This window comes from Peromyscus leucopus, chromosome 2 (genome assembly GCF_004664715.2).
Source record: "Peromyscus leucopus breed LL Stock chromosome 2, UCI_PerLeu_2.1, whole genome shotgun sequence".
In the NCBI taxonomy this organism is placed as follows: Eukaryota; Metazoa; Chordata; class Mammalia; order Rodentia; family Cricetidae; genus Peromyscus; species Peromyscus leucopus.
In genome coordinates, this window is record NC_051064.1 from 45,350,341 (window position 1) to 45,367,505 (window position 17,165).

At 44.9% G+C, this 17,165-nt stretch overlaps 1 protein-coding gene across 1 annotated transcript; it reads right to left on the bottom strand.

Annotated features, from left to right (window-relative positions):
- Positions 1-1,046: 1,046 nt before the first annotated feature.
- Pm20d2 (peptidase M20 domain containing 2) lies at positions 1,047-15,307 on the bottom strand. Its single transcript, XM_028872760.2, has 7 exons — positions 14,787-15,307; positions 12,904-13,052; positions 11,861-12,003; positions 9,834-9,988; positions 7,343-7,478; positions 4,851-4,958; positions 1,047-4,653 (listed from the first exon to the last, which is right to left on the bottom strand). The coding sequence occupies exons 1-7, from the start codon at positions 15,237-15,239 to the stop codon at positions 4,499-4,501; spliced, it is 1,299 nt and encodes a 432-aa protein (XP_028728593.1). The 5' UTR covers positions 15,240-15,307; the 3' UTR covers positions 1,047-4,498.
- Between the last annotated feature and the right edge of the window lie 1,858 nt (positions 15,308-17,165).

Sequence of the window (17,165 nt, forward strand, 5' to 3'; positions counted from 1 at the left end):
CTCTATTTTGATATATGTCATTAAAAATAACTGCTATTAAAGACATTTTATATTTTCCATGAACTTTAATATGCATCTATTAAATATTACAAAACTATTACAATCATGATAGCAGAGACTGCTTAGCTGGAAATACTAACCTCTCACACCCAAACACGCCATCCTAAGGCATGCCCTTAGAACACAGAGGCCTGAAGTGTGAGTTCATCCTACCTTACAGATGACTAAAGTTGCTAACTGGACAAAGCTATCTCGTAATATCCTCATCAAAATCACTCTGATGATCTGGGGCATGTTTCAGAAGATTGCTTCAGGTAAAAGGTCAGAAATCACAACACAAAAAACACCAGAAAGGTTTTTTTCTTTAAAAAAAAAAAGTTACAACGTTTAAAGGACTTCATATCAAATTTCTCTGTTTAAACTGACTGAAGTGACTCCCATATTTTAAAGTATTTAAAACCCTTCCTTAAAAATCCCCAGGACAGTTTTCAGGTGCCCTCCACCCCAGCGTGGGTCAGGTGAAGAAAATCCTGGGAGAATTCACCACCAACCACAAGGGATTTCTGTGTATGACTCGGTCTTTACTTTTCTCCAGTGTTGGGGGGTGGGGGACTTCTGCAAATGTTCACCCTCAAATGTTGACATTGTAACAGTTTAAAAAAAAAGTCAATGGAACTATACCACTCAGCACCTTGGGAGATCCTGGGGACCCTCTGTGTTTACACATCCTCATAAAAACACGCAACGTCTACCTTAAATACTCTAGCATTTATGCTATAGATGGACATAGTTTAAAAAAAAGAGAGAGAGAGAGAGAGCCGGGCGATGGTGGCGCATGCCTTTAGTGGCGCACGCCTTTAATCCCAGCACTCGGGAGGCAAAGGCAGGAGGATCTCTGTGAGTTCGAGACTAGCTTGGTCTACAAAGTGAGTTCCGGGACAGGTTCCAAAGGTACACAGAGGGGCCCTGTCTCAAAAAAAAAAAAAAAAAAAAAAAAAAAAAAAAAAAAAAAAAAAAAAAAAAAAAAAAAAGAAAAATTTCCTGTGTAGTTCATTCAATAAGGAGAATTTATTAAGACTAAAAATCAGTTCAAAAATTTTGAGGAAAGCTAAATATTAGCTACATTCATAGAATACCTAGCAACTTACTAGTTAACAGTACAGGTTGAACACACCTAACCTCAAGTCCAAAATGCTCCAAAATCCAAACCTTTTTGAGTGGCATGACCTAGGTGGATAACTGCACAACTGGCCTCTGTGAACAGGTCAGTCAAATCTCAGGCACACTAAAACACTGAACAGACTTTCCCTCATGCTGTGTGTACATGGCCGGTGCATATGAAACCTAAAGGAACTGTATAACTCTATTTGGGTTCCACCCCCAAGCATGCGCTCTACACACACACACACACACACACACACAAAAGCACGCGCACGCACACACATATGCCCCCAGGTGACTTCTGAGGAAAAGGCTTCAGCACATGGTGTAAGTGATGCGAGACTGTAAACCACTGGAAGAGAACACCACTTCCAAACAACAAAAACTCAATCAGGCCCACTGACCCACTGACAGATGACTGTCAGAAACTAAGTCAAGATTTAAAAAATCTTCTCATGTTAAAAAGCGTAACCTTGTCGGGAGATGGATCAGGTTTGTGTATTTTAGAAAAGTAACCCCAGCCATCCCTTTTCTGCTCTGGGTGTCATGAGAAAGCTCCCATCACGGGATGAACACTTATCTTGTGATCAGGAGCCACTAGAACGCGTCTGAACCTGGGTGATTCCAAGGAAGTAGGTAGTCAATCCAGAAGTTAGCAACTATGCCAGATATGAAAAGTCTAACCACCTCACACAGACACTGACTTCAGATAGAGAATCTAGTGCAAAAGCATGAATTACAGACTCTATTAAGTGATTAAAGTCTCATCAAATCCACGTCCGGGGAAAACGTGATGGCATTCTTAAAAACAACAAAAATACAGCACTCCACATTTAAGTCTCATCAGCTTTCTAGAAGCTAGCATCCCCCTCTTGAGAACAAAGAGCTAAGGCCGTGCACAATGGCACGCCCCTCCGTCCAGCTACTCAGGCTGGGCTGGAGTGTGAGGGCAGACTCGTCAAAGCGGCAGCAAGACCCTCGGCAAGACGACAGCAACCTCCTCGGGAACCAAGCAGAAAGAAAAACAGCGCCGCCCTTCCTTACCTAAAAGTGACATTGTTCATACATGAGTAAAGCTTAATTTTACTCTAAAAAGGTAAACCAAACACAGAACACAGACATGAGAAACAGCTGTGACCATCTGCAGAGGATGGGATGTGTCAGTAACAACCGCTGTTGTGGGATTCTGTCAAGGTCTTAGGAGGTGAAACCAATGTCCTGCCCTGGGCTGGGGACGCAGCTCAGTGCTACAGACCTGCTCTTGCATGTGTGAAGCCCTGGCCTCAGTGTCCAGCGCTGCAAAAGCCAAAGCCAAACAACCAGAGAACACCTGTTCCTTAGGATGTGAGAAACTCATACCTGTTACTGAGGGGAAGAGCTCCATCAACATAACCCACATCTGTGGCTGTCTTAGTCCTTGACTGCAGCTTTCAAGGACACCCCTCTTTCTATAAAACGATACCAAATGTGTGAACTCAGCTGTGACTATCCAGACAGAGGTGTCATGAAGGAGCGCGGTCTCACTGCTGCTCTGAGAGACAGAAGGGTGGTGTGCAGAGAAGTCTGAGGACTTACTGGATGAGGGAAGCAGCACTAGGCTTCTGTTTAGCAGGACAGAGCTGACAGCAGAATAGTGCAGGTCACTACGTCAGGGAGCCCCATCCACACACTCAAGTGTCTTCAATACAGGCCTGAAGTTTACCCAGGACATCTGACAGGGCGGGAACCAGACACTGTCCGATGGAGTGGGCTGGTCGGTTTTTCTGAGAAGGGCCAGACGGTAAATACTCCATGTTTTGTGGTGGTGCGTTTTTTAACCTCTGAAAATGCAAAAGCTATTCTGGCCGCACAAAGGCAAGTAAGCAGGCAGACACCAGGCCCAGATCGAGTCAGGGAAGAGCAGAGAGCAGTTCTTGGGTGTTAACCCTCTACACAACACATCCAACGGGAGCTCGAGGCTGGGAGGAGTTCCGGAGATCAACCCTGCAAGTGAAAGCTGGGCAAGTGACTGGCTTCCTCCACAGAAGGAAATGCACTTGGCCGCCTCCTTCCGTTTCCATTTCTGGAGCGCCCCCTAAACCTGAAGGCTCGACTGACAATAACGAACACTAGTGCCCAAGAGTTTGTTTTACAGCCTTGCACTCTTTAATCGTGGGCAAGAAGTTCACACTAGCGGCAGTTGGGCGTGCGCATGCGTACAACCCCAGCACTGGAGAGGCAGCAGCCGCGGCAGGAAGAAAGGGAAGATGGGAACAGACGGAAAACTCGTCCCAAAGTCAGCCACCAAAAAGAAACTCAAGCCCAAGTAAGAACCACGAGAAACTGGTCATTGATGTGACTCCCCCATTCCAGGATTATTACTGGCATAACCGAAGGGTTTCCAACGTCCAGGTAAAATCCTGGGTTTCTCATGATGAGAACTCTTTTGTAGTTCTGTAAGCGCTCTGGTGACACAAAGCACAAAGTGAGCTGAGAAGGCAACAGACGACTCCAGAGAAAAGGCTAGAGACCTCACTCAGTCCCCGCACGAGGACACAGAGGCCGCCTTCCCAGGCAGATTTCACTATGGGCCAGCAGGGTTGGGGGGGGGAGCTTCTGTGGGCAGCGGGCTGCCGGGTGACAGGAACCAGCACAGGACACTGGGGAACAGAGCACACCAGCCGCTATTCCTCTCCCAACTCTTGTAACATCCTGGGCTACCACACAACAGCCCACCCCACTGGAAACCCAAACCCTGTCTCCCTGTCATTTTTCCTGGTACTGACCGCTGCTCCTCCTCTGCCGCTTCTTGGAGTAATTACATGGAAATCAAGGACATTCTCTTTAAAAAAAAGTTACAAGAAAGCTAATTTTCTGTACTGGAGATTCTAGGTGTGTTCTACAAGCTATGTTTAAGTGTTTCTCTAGACCAAGACAGATACAGTTAGACTTAAAACAAAAGCCCCTAACTTTAAACTGCTGAGAAGACATTCACTACTCTGGACCACAGAGTTCATGAGTGTTAAGTTTTGAAACCTGTGGGACTTAAAAAACCATAGGAAAGATACATTTACAAAACATTACCTTACCATGGTACAGAATCGCATAAAACCATACGAAAGAGACATTTACAAAACATTACCGTACCATGGTACAGAATCACATAACATCTAGCTTAAGAAATGGTATCACATACCAACACCTGAAATATCACAAACTCCATTAGTGTCTTCGCTCCATCCTGCCCTCACCTACCAAGAGTGGAAATCAAGCATGCTCTCTTGCATTGAAAAAATGTTCGAGGTCAAAAACAAACACGCAAACCCAACGCTTCCTGAGCAGTCCCTAAGTCCTCTTCCTACGCGGGTGTATTTAAAAGCTGTTCTTCTTGAAGCTTCGATTTAAACTCCTCTCTGATTCTTTCCAGCAACTCAGGCTTAAAGATGACGTCCAGCGCAGTCATTGCCAGAGCTTTGGCTGTACGCAAAGTGTACAACTGAGCTTCTTGTGATCCTAAAAGGTAAAGAAAGCAAATTAGAATACCTCTATATGTATTAAAATGCAGCACTTATTAATCCCCCAGGCCACCTCTCAGTGTCTACACTGCCTCTCCTACTCCTGATCACAATCCAGGACGTGCCGAAGCCAGGTCAGAGAAGGGCCGGCTAAGGAGCAGCAGGAGAACCCTGAGCACGGAGCCTCACGCTCACCTGCGGCCTCTGTGTACTGTTCCGTGTGATTCAAGGCGTCAGTCCCAATGTAAAAATACGGGTGGATCCCAGGAACCACAAAACTGACATTTCCAAAATCAGTAGAGCCTTAGAATACAAAGAGGAAAGGATGTTTGGTTAAGCGCTCTGAATGATGAAGTTATACCTAGAACCCCGTACGGGGCCAAGGCCCTCAGGCCTGTTAGGACAGGGAGAGCTGTCTGCTGGTGCTCATGCTCACTCCCACCTCCACCATGGCATTCCAGACCTGTCCTTGCCCAGCCACAAAGCCTGGCCTGCTGGCGCCCCACTGTGAACTCTGAGGACTCCTGAGTTAAACCAGTGAGGTGTATGTATACCTATCTTTCCATGTGCACACACTCACGTATACACACTCAAACGCATATATTTTGAGGCAGGGTCTTATGTAACCTGGGCTGCTCTTGAACTTGTTATGTAGCTGAGGGTGACCTTGAACTGAGCATTCCTGCCTCTATCTCCTGAGTGTTGGGATATAGGTATGGGCCTCCATGTATGCTTTATGCAGTGCTGGGGGTCAGACCCAGGGCTTCATGTATGCTCTCGGCCAGCCCTCTTCGAGTTATGTGCCCCACCTCAGAGACTCCACTAGTGTTACTGTTCTGGTTGTGGTACAGGGCTGTAGTTTTATAAGATGTCACCACTGGGGGATATAGGGTAGGAGCTACACAGATGAGATATATAGACTCTCATAGCTTCCAAATGAAAGACAAATAGAGAGATAATGCCATCAAATCTGTGCTCACAACCGCTAGCAGAAGCTGACTCCAGAAGTTGAGGCAGTCACTGGAGTTCCCAATTAAGCTTTCTCTCCACAGCTGAACTTCCTGTGGCTGAACTTCCTGTTTCTCTTTCCTACTGCAGTGTAGGAACTGATGGTTCAATGAGACTATACTTACTCAGCGTCTATAGCACCTGACATGAATCTCTACTGTCTTCGCTTCCATGACTTCCCCATCCATCCTGATTATCTAGCTTCCTCTCACTACTATCTCCTAGCTTTACCCATCTCCCCCTAAACGCTGGTTTCAGTGTTTCACCCGTCTTCTCTATGTACTTAGATAGCTGTATTAACATCCGTGTCCTCTCCATTCACCTCCCACATATCAGCAGACCCTAAGCCTCCAGCCTAGACATTTCTGGGGGCTCCAGACTCAAACCCAGACTACTCAACAGCTCCACGTAGAAATCCTACAAGTACTTCAATTTAACATACTAATGATTTACTCTAGCCCATGATTCCAGAAGTGCTCATGCTAGTGAATGACCATGACACCCATTTTTACCAAGTCGTCATGGCTCTACATCCTCACCATCTCATTATACTCAGGAGATACAGCTCATCTTTCAAACGTTATTAGTAGTTTGATTAAAAGAGGAAAGAACCTAAAGTAACACCAAAGAAGGGCCAGCAGGATGGCTCAGTGGTAACAGCACTTGCTGCAGCAGCCTGATGTCCTGACTTTTGATCCCTGGAACCCACAGAGCGGGGAAAGAGAGAACATTCTGCAAAGTTATCCCCAGACCTCCACACACATGCTGTGGCATGCACAATCACACACATTCATCATGCACTCACATATACATAATAATAAATAAAACTCTAAAAATAGGGGATGAAGAGATGGCTAAGGGCATAAGATGGCTTGCTGCTCTTGCAGAAGACCTAGGGTTTAATTCCCAGCAGCCACATAGCATCTCACAATTACCTGTAACTCTAGTTCCAAGGGAGCTGATGACCTCTTCTGAGCTCCAAGGGCTCCTGAATGCACACAGTGCACATCCTACATTCACGCACACAGCACTCTAATAAGCTAGGTGTGGTGGCACACGCCTGTAATCCCAGAAATCAAGAACCTCAAGCAGGAGGCCAGCCTAGACAACATCAGCAAGACCTGGTTTTGTATGGTTTTGTGTGTCAACCTGACATAAGCTAGAGTCATCAGAGAGGAAGGAGCCACAGTTAAGGAGGATCTTATACCTCCATAAGATCCAGCTGGAAGGCATTTTCTCAGTTAACCATCAATGGGAGGAGGGCCCAGCCCATTGTGGGTGGTGCCATCCCTGGGCTGGTGGTCCTGGGTTCTATTTGAAGCAAGTCAGTAAGCAGCACCCCTCCATGGCCTCTGCATCAGCTCCTGCCTCCAGAATTCTTCTGTTTGAGTTCCTGTCCTGACTTCCTTCAGTGATGAACAGTGACGCAGTGGAAGTGTAAGCTGAATAAACACTTGTGGTGGTTTGAAAGAAAATGGCCCCCAAAGGGAGTGGCACTAGGTGGCCTTGCTGGAGGAAGTGTGTCACTCTGAGGTCTCTTTTGCTCAAGCTTCCCTCGGTGTGTAGTTAGCTGACTTCTTGTTGCCTGCAAGATGTAGTGCTCTCAGCTGTCCCTCCAGCACCATGTCTGCCTGCATGAAGCCACGCTCCCCACCAAAGAGCTCAAACAGCTCAGTTACCTGACGGCCCGTTCAACATTGCATCCTCTGAGATGAACTCCATTCCCAGCTTCTTCCCATTCTCCATATACGCACTGCACAGTGTCTTATTGGGAAGAACGTTGTAATAATCGTGTGCTTCACTTTTAATTTCTACCTAATAAAAAATGACAAAACAAAGCTCGAGATTAAAAACTTAAATTCACTAAGTGCAAAACAATGATGGTTTCTACCAGGAAAAGTTTTAGGATAGGCACTATAAACCCTCACAAATCTCTTACCTTACAAAAAAAAAAAAAAAAAAAAAAAAAGGTGCATTATAAAGCTAAGTTCCTAACACCCCATTGCTCTGCTGCACAAGCACCAACCACAGAGTGTCAGTAAACTCCATGCTGGCCAGCAAGAATCAACCTCAGTCATCTCAAAGGGGTATAGCGAGTACCTGAACCTTCAAGCAATTCTGATGCAGGTAGCCCAAACCACTCTGATGCACACTGCTTTAGACTTCATCTCCAAAGGGAAAAGCAATGCATCTCTACAAATCAGCACACTGAACACAGAACCGTCCCTGGCATCACAGCCTCATTTCAAAGGGATTCCCCAGAGAATACAGACACTTCAGTGAGGCAGGCTCACGAAGCCTTGCTTATAGATGTGAGTACATGAAGACAGAGAAGCAGTTTCTATGTGGCTGCATAAGCAGTCATAGACTTCACAGTTTTTGTTTTCAATAAGCAAAAGCTAACAATCAAACAGCAGAGATCAATTTTCATCTATTCTTGGCAACATCTAAGGTAGGAATAATGGCAACACAATTAAATCTTACAAATCAGCCAAAATATAAATTAGTAAAAGGCTACTTAAATACAAATTTAAATCCAACAATAAACCCTGTTTGCTGTGTGCATACATGTGCATGTGAAGGACAAAAGGGCAAGCTCGGGTGATTCATCAGGAGCCTCTCCTCTCTGGGTTTTGAGATAGGGCTTCTCTCTCCTTTTGCCTGGAGCTCATCAAGCACACTAGGCTGGCTGGCTAGTGAGGCACAGGAATCTGCCTACCTCTGCCTCCCTGGAGCTGGGGTTACAAGCGCACTACACCACACCTGCCTTTTAAAAGGAGGTTCTGGAGCTCAAACCCAGGTCCTCACTTTGCAAAGCAAGTGTTTTGCTGAGTGAACCATCTCTCCAGGCCCTAAGCCCTAGCTTAGGAAATACCGAGATTTACCCTTAGCTAATAATAGTTCATGTATCTAACTTGAAAATATTTAAATTACTTAGAATTAGAAGGGAACAAGTGTATAGTTTCCCTGGGTTGTAGAAGCTTTACAGCTGTACACTAAATCTCTTTGCAAATGGCCTAAGAGGACATGTCCTTATTCCTATACTTATCTATGCATTTATCTATTCACAAAACAGTATGAGAGTTTATACATTCTCATCTTTCCAATGACATTCCCTGCCTGAGATCTCTCTGTTGTTCATATATCTGGAAGTATGATTATCCTTCAAAGCTCAACTAGGTCTGCAGTCTTCCAGGAAACCTTCTCCCATTCCACCAACTGGGAACTGAACCCAGGGTCTTGTGTCTGCCAGGCTAACCTGACACTTTCTTAACTGCTCTGTTCCTCCGAACACTGTCCATTCTACTAAGACAAAAAGCACACCTTGAGGACAAGGGCTGAGACACTACGAACCACAGGAACAAACCATGCACTGCTAGACCAAGGACAGAAGACAGGAAGGACAGGCTGTGGCCTCTTCACAGATGTGATTTCATTTGTCTCTCCCAAGAAACCTGGAGAGATTCATTATTACCCCTATTTGATAGAGAAACAGGCCCAGAGACACCACTGCTCATGGCCAAGAGACACAAGAGTCTTGTCTCTCTCTAAAATCAACATCTAAAATCTTGTCTCTCCACCCAGACTGCCGCATTTGACCTTTATGGAGCTGTAAACCTCATCCCAGGTTGCAGCACACACGGCTGACACTGAAACGTTTCTGACTTTACAGTTGTAGTCGACAAAATCTCCTCTGTGCCGAGTCCATCTTAACGCCCATTCCAGCAAGCTACACACACATCTGATTCACATCTTTGCCGAAGAGACAGACAGATGTTGTCATCAAAGGCCCTTTATGGGAGCTACACAAAGCGATGTAAAAGGCAGGGATTCTGGCACAGTGACATGCTAAGTACTCTAGCTATTGTCTAAGTAGGCGACCTGCAGTGTTTTCTACTGCAGACACTGAAGAAAATGTACAAGAAGTAAAGATTAGTTAAATATTAAATTTTCATCAAAAGATTTCAAATAAAAAATTTAGCCAACTCATTTTACAGATTCAAGACCTCACCAGTGAGGACAAGGCCGTGAGACAGATCCTCGGCACCACCACCGGCACAAACAAAAATCACCGCAAGAGAAAAAAGAACCAAGGTAGGCTTTAATGCAGCAACACAACAGCCACAGCCCACATGTAACTGGTCATAATTAACTGCGGAAAGGTCTTACTGTGCAGCCTGTAGCCAAAGCTGCAGCTCTGAAGGAATCTTCTGCCTTTTTGGTCAAAACTTGAAGCTCTTTCATTGAGGGTGCACGGAAGTAATAGATTAATTCAGAGTAAGAGGGGATGATATTGGGTTTTACACCACCGTTTTTTATTATACCTATAAAAAGAACCAAATTACTGAAGTTAAATTTGATGATTTGTTTAAAGAAAGTTTTGTAGCCAGTACAAAAAGGAAAATAATTTATACTAATTAGCTTCACTGATAAACTGATAAAGATTTTTGACATGCTGTACAACATTCCCACAGAGAGGCACTACTTCCCAGCTAATCAGGGGAAATTGTCTATATGTACTTTATTCTAAGGCATCTATTTAATGTTAAGGAATTAAATTTGAGATAAGGGTAAAGTTCAACAACAGAGCACTTGCCTAGCATGTGTGAGAATCTGGGTTTAATTCCCAGAACTGGAAAGAAAGAAAAAAACAAGGAGGTGAAGAGGGAAAGATTATAATCTAAATTATAAAGAAAGGCAGACTTATATAGCTACAAAACAAACGGTAGTGTTAAACTTTCTGGAGGAAATTTATCTCGGTAGGCTTTATTACAGTTGTGCAATTTGATAAACTTGGACACTTTTTTACAATGGCATGAGGCTCTGTAACTACCATCCTATTTGAAAAATCATACAAATATTTTTAAATAACATTTAGCAGTGGAGAAATAATTTTCATACCAATTAGAGACTACTATGATCACTTCTTAGCCTTTTGGCTACAATCATATATACAAACAAAAGCCGAACAAAGACCCCTAAAAACTACAAACTATCAAAACACACATTTGTTTGGGACCACACAAAATAAAGATTTATTTGTTTCTACCAATAACTAAAATAGATACATAGAATCTAATTCCAGCCAGTTGTGCAACTCTATAATCCCAGCACTTGAGGAGGAGGCAGGAAGCTCATGAATTCAAAGTAATCCTAGGCTATAGCCTGGGCTACAGGAGAGAGACCTCATCTTAAATACAGACAGACAGACAGACAGACAGATAGATAGACAGATAAATTAAGAAAAAATGAATTTATCATCATCTAATTTAAAATTTTTCTACTCTAATCCCTTTTGAGGAAATTAAGACAAGCAGCAAGATGGGGTAGGCCTGGATGCTGGATGCTGGCATTTAAGGGCAGCCTGGACTACACAGTGAGAGCCTACCTCAAACCAACGGCTACCCACACCAGAGAAGAAAATTAAGACAAGAAACTCACAAAAGCACAATTATAAAATGATTTTAGCATACAGCAAAAGTAAGTAAAAAATAGATATTAAAGCACAATTTCCTAGATCATAAAGAAATCAACTGAGGAAGAAGGGGAGGGAGGGAGGGAAAGAAAATTGTAAGTCAGTGAGGTGGCTCATGCCTGTACTCCCAGACTAGGAAGGAGGAATGTGTACCTAAGAGAAGGCCGTGCTACTACACTATACACACAGGATTTTAAGAGTCTACTATACTAGTCCCTGAGTAGATAAAACTAGTAACTGCCACTTTTTTTTTTTTTTGAGAAAGGCTCTCATTTACCCTAGGTTGCCCCTGTTTACCCTAGGTTGCCCTCATATTTACATGTGGCTGAGGATGATCATGAACCTGTGATTCTAAGCACTAGAATTATAGTATGCAGGGCTGGGAACCACACCCAGTGCCCAGTGCACCCCAGGCAAGCATTCTAACTGAACTACATCCCAACCCCCAATTTTTCTTGTTATTGTTTTGGTCTTGTTTTCTAAACAGGGTTTCTCTGTGTAGCACTAGCTGTCCTGGAACTCACTCTGTAGTGAGTGACTACTTTGAACTCACAGAGATCCGCCTGCCTCTGCCTCCGAGTGCTGGGATTAAAGGCATGCGCCACCACTGCCTGGCTTCCAACCAATTTAAAAAAAAAAACAAAAACCCTAATATTAAATAATTTTACTGCACTGACATATAGTAAGTACCATTTACTATACAAATATTTGGCGTGTATACCATGAAGTCTCCAGGTTGGTTTCATCTGTTGTCTTAACGCAGAGAGATTGTTATAGGCGAGAACCGCAGCGTCCAAGGCATTCACTCCCTCCCAAGGGTAAGCAGCGGCATGAGACGCCTTTCCATAGTATTTCACAGTAACGCTAGGAAATAAAAAAGAAACCACTGGAAATGACCTCCTCCATTATCACTAAAATAAGCAAATCCAATTAGCTGTGTGTGTGTGTGTGTGTGTGTGTGTGTGTGTGTGTGTAAGTATGTACATGTGAATGCATAGCTAAGAAGGTGTGTGTGTGTGTGTGTGTGTGTGTGTGTGTGTGTGTAGTATGGGTGTCAACAAAGACAAAGATATAGCTCAGCTGACAGAATGCTTGCCTAGCATGTCTGCAGCCCAGGGCTCAATCTCCGGCACCCCATAAAACCAGGTATAGTGGCATAAACATGTAATCCCAGAACTGGGAGGCAAGAGGATCACAAGTTCAACCTCATTCTCAGTTATATAGCAAATTTGAGGCTAGCCTGGGCTACATGAAACTGCTTAAATCAACAACAACGAAAAAAGCAAAGCTGGGCTGGGAACACAGCTCAGAGGGCAGAGTGCTTACCTGGGCTCAGTCCTTGCCCAGCACCACACAAGCAAGACACGGAGGTACACACCCGCAAGACCAGCACTGGAGTGTAGTGGCGGAGGCTCTGGGGAGTGGTAACAGAACCGTCCCCTGCACTTCACGGCGCTAGAACCATGCTCAGGTCATTTGACTTTTTAACTGGATAAATGCAGAGCTGTAGTGTCTGGCTTAGTTTCCTTTTCTTTTTTAAATTATGTCTGTGTGTGATGGGGGAGTGGGGTGTGCATGCCATGGGACACCTGCAGAGACCAAAGGACAACTCTGCTGGCTTTGATGTGGGCTCTGGAGATAGACCTTGGGTCGCCACGCTTCAGTGACAAGTGCTTTTACCCACTTAATCACGTCACTACCCTAGTTCTGAGTACTCTTCAGTCTGCTGTCCACCAAGAAATGATGTCCGATGTGATGACTTACTCACGCTCGGCCACATCCAGCAGATAGGCGGCATCCTCTTGAGATGGATGAGCCATGAAAACAGCATCAAGGTCTTTAAAGGCACCTGCTTTGATTAAGTCGATCTTGCCACCACCGTCTTCTTCAGCAGGGGTTCCCAGGACAACGACCTACAAGGAGATGCATACATTAGCCCAATGAGACTCCTAACAGGAAAACATTAACTAGGTTTGAGTGCATATGCACTCAGAACATATACTTAAGTCCTTAAACCCTGAAGAAGTTCTTTTCTGACACTTATACAATAGTGAGTAAAAATATATGGTGCAGAATCACAACATTTAATTTGTATTGCTATAGTAATCTGGTATAAATGCGTGCTAGAAATGCTATAGGAAAATTTCTCCAATTTTAGAACTCGGTTTTAACTAAGTAATAACAAAGACCAAAAAAAGGAATTCTATGAACTTAATTAAGTTCTTCAACATTTGCTAGGATTTATCTGTTAAAGTCTCTTCCGGCTGAGCCTGTTAGCAGACTATGTATATATAGTCTATATAGTCACAGCTTTACTGCTGAGGAGCTGGCACGTGACCGGTAGGTGAGTGGTCTGTACCAGTTCAGGCCGGCTTGAACTTCCAGGGTTCAGAGCTGCAGTCACCTTAGCTAGCTGTCCTGGCTTTCAGCTTGGAACTCTTACAGAGAAACCACTGAAAAGGTCCTCCTCACTCATGAACCCTTCATCGACGAGCGTTAAACAATCTCAGTACCATGGTTAGAAACCGCCAACTATTACACAAACTTACTAATTCGATTCCACCAGTTCAACCAGGAAGATCTAATGGTCACCAAACACCTAATCAAACAAAAGAGAACTTTACAGAATAAACATTTTACTTTGATATTTATGCTTAACTTCTTCAAGCAATTTTTTTAAAGCAAAGACAAATTATCTGCATAAAATTAATGTATTCCTAAGGTCATGTATAAAAATACAATAAAACAAGCTGGGGTGGAAAAAAAGGCTTTACTTGCAAAAGGGAATCCACTCAGATTCCATTTTCTCATGAGAGAACCTTGCTGAGAACAACCACTTGAAGTTGGCATATTTCTCAAAGTCTGGCTGTGTTTATTTTTTTAATTCATAAAGCATCCAAACTCTTAAATTGAGCTACTTTGGGGGGGCGGGGCTTGAGAAAAGATTTCTTTATATAATTCCGACTGTCCTGGAGCTCACATGTAGACCAGGCTGATCTCCAAATAAGAGATCTGCCTGGCGTGCACCACCATGCCTAGCCACTGAGCTGTGCCCTATTCAGAATCTAACGGGCTCTTGCCAACTGCTGAGAACTTTTCCCTAAGTCTGTCCAGGGTAAGACTCACACCCTCCCTAAACAAAACAAAAACCCAGAGGCATAAAACAGAAGGTAGCCAGAGAGAAAGAAAGGGCCACAAGCGATGAGGATAATGTCACTGGGGGGTGGGGGTGGGAGGTGGGGGACCGGGCTGAGTGACAGATGGTTCCTGGCTCACAGAATCAAGAATTACACCATCTGAAAAGAGTGAAGTAACACAAGACAGACACGCACGGCATTCTGCTTCCAGAACCAAGACGCCTCTTGTAATTGTGAAATAAAGATTAACACTTAAATATGAACCCATCTACGTAGTAAATGTTTATTCGCTTCTCCGTTACTTCTACTCTTGCAGAGGTTGGGTAGTCTGGTAGTTCTAAAGATTGAAATTGACTATGCAAATACCAATTACTCAAAAATCTTTTTTTGTTTTTTTTTGTTTACAAACTTGACTTGCAGGGATCGCACAACCTAGTCAGCAAACTGCAGCTGCCTGGTACTCCGGGCCGGGTCGGCCGACAAACACCGCGGCGGCCCGACGTGGCTCACCTTGACCGGCGGCGGTGCAGCGACGCCCTCCAGCGCAGCCCGCAGGCCCAGCGCCGCCGCCACCCCGACCTCGGCTATGAGGTTGTGGCCGCAGGCGTGGCCCAGGGCGGGCAGCGCGTCGTACTCGCACAGGAAGGCCAGCTGCAGCGCGCCGGGCCCCGCGGCTGCCTCCGGCGGCGCCCACTCGGCACGGAAGGCGGTGGGGAGCCCGAAGTGCGGCTGCACGGCCCAGGAGGCGGCCGGAGGCTCACGCTCCAAGAAGCGTGTGAGCTCCCGGTGCGCGCCGTGCTCCTCGTAGGCCAGCTCGGGCGCGCTCCAGATGGCGCGGCTCAGCGCGCCCAGGCGCTCGGCCGCCTCGTCGATGCGCTCCGCTGCGCGCTGCTTCAGCAGCTCCAGCTCCGCCACGCTGCTGCTCGTGCCCGGCTCGGCCGGCCGCTCCACCACCGGACCCATGGCGCGGGCGGACTACGCTCAACCCTAGTCAGCCCTCGGCCGGGCTCGTCAGCGCTCGGCGGCCCTCGGAAACGCTCGGCCGTCCTTGGCAGGTCTCGGAAACGCTCGGCCGTCCTTGTCAGGCCTCGGCAACGCTCGGCGGCCCTCGGCGGCGCTCGGTGGCTTCCATAGCCCTGTATGATGTCACTAACCCCTCCGGGCCCGGAGTTGCCCTGCAGCTCCACCTCCAGCCCCTGAGTGGAGCTGGGATGTCAGCTCCTCCTAAGAAAAGCAATTGTACTTAAGTTTTATCTGAAATTTTGATCGACGGTAAGCCCAAGTAACATGATTTGCACAGCTCGTGTGCATATCACAGAGGTCTAAGTTACCTGATGAAGAAATTCAAGAAGTCATGCACTCGTTTTCTTCCAGGGTGATACAAAGTTCAAAAAATTGTTGTTGATGATATGCCTAATAATGGGTGATCTGAGGTTTTCTAGTATTAAAAGCTTCAGCCGGTCCTTCCCATTCTACCATCTCTTAATTTGCCACAACTAGTTCAAATAAGATACAATACACATTTTTAAAAAACCAATAATGTAGAAAAAATGTGCCTATGAAAATGAGTCTGAAGGAGTCTGTTGAGGTGGCTCAGGAATTTAATCCTAGCACTAGGAAGGCAGAGGCAGACACGTTTCTGAGTTCGAGGCCAGCTTGGTTTACAGAGTGAGTTCAGGGACAGCTGAGGCTACACAAAGTAAACTCTGTCTTGGAAAGAAAGAAAGAGAGAGAGAGAGAGAGAGAGAGAGAGAGAGAGAGAGAGAGAGAGAGAGAGAGAGAGAAAGTAATTAGTTTTTACTAGTTTATATCCTAACAATGCCAGAATCCATGTCACATTCTAATGTGAAAACCATTCTTAATTAACATCCTAACTAAAACTCAGACCTAAACATACTAAATGGCCTCACTTTTCTCTTTTTTAAAACTTTTTTTTAATTTTAATTTTATTTCATGTGTATGAGTGTTCTGCCTAAATGTATACATGTGCACTGTGTGTGTGTGTGTGTGTGTGTGTGTGTGTGTGTGTGTGTGTGTGTGTGGTGTCTGAGGAGGTCAGAAGAAGGCATCAGATCTCCTGGAACTGTAGTTATACAAGGTAGAGAGCCACCCTGTGGGTGCTAGGAACTGAACCCTGGTCTTCTGGCATGAACAATACACACTCTAATCGGCCAAACCGTCTCTCCAGCCACACCCTCGTTATTCTTAATAAACTTTACTCTGATACACATCTTATAGAATCCTCCAGCATCTGTGAGACTGGAGATTAATTTGCTCAGTGAGTTGGCTAAAAGCCAGAACAATGTTAAGACAAGAGCATTTACTCTGTGCCAAATGCTCTTCTGGGTGTTTTAAACGTTAATACGTAGTCCTCATTCCCAACCTATGAGGTTATTAACGAGACCATTTATCTTCAATTTACAGATGAGTATCCGAGATTACACAGCCTTCTAAATACTGGGCACAGTATTATACAGAGGACAGTGTTCAGTCACTGTACTTGACTGCTTGTGTAAACAGACATCTGCAGTCATAACTGCATCTACTCACATCATAATGAAAAGAGTCGTCTTGAGTGAATTGTATGGCAGCAACTCTGCCAAAAGCACTGGAAGTCTGTCTTGTTCTCTTAGGCAATGCTAAACAGCTACAGACAGGCTTGTACATAAATTTTAAACACAAGCTGTTATTTAGGTTGCCTGCTACAAATTAACAGTGTTGTCATCTGAAGTGGTGGAAAGACAGGTAATTCTGGGCCCTATTCCTCCTGAGTATGTGTGCGCACACATATACATATGTATTCAGTTTCTACTTTTGGCGTGGCATACTATTCTTCTTCATGGTTATTTGTGTACTTTAATCTCTTTAATAAATTATGATGATTTGTTG

Excerpts from the sequence above, each read along its gene's own strand:
- Pm20d2 (XM_028872760.2), bottom strand. The coding sequence starts at position 15,239 with ATGGGTCCGGTGGTGGAGCGGCCGGCCGAGCCGGGCACGAGCAGCAGC. Across the intron at positions 12,004-12,903 it reads CTGGATGTGGCCGAGCGTGA|CGTTACTGTGAAATACTATG; the intron begins GTAAGTCATCAC and ends TTTATTTCCTAG. Across the intron at positions 9,989-11,860 it reads ACCAACCTGGAGACTTCATG|GTATAATAAAAAACGGTGGT; the intron begins GTATACACGCCA and ends TTCTTTTTATAG.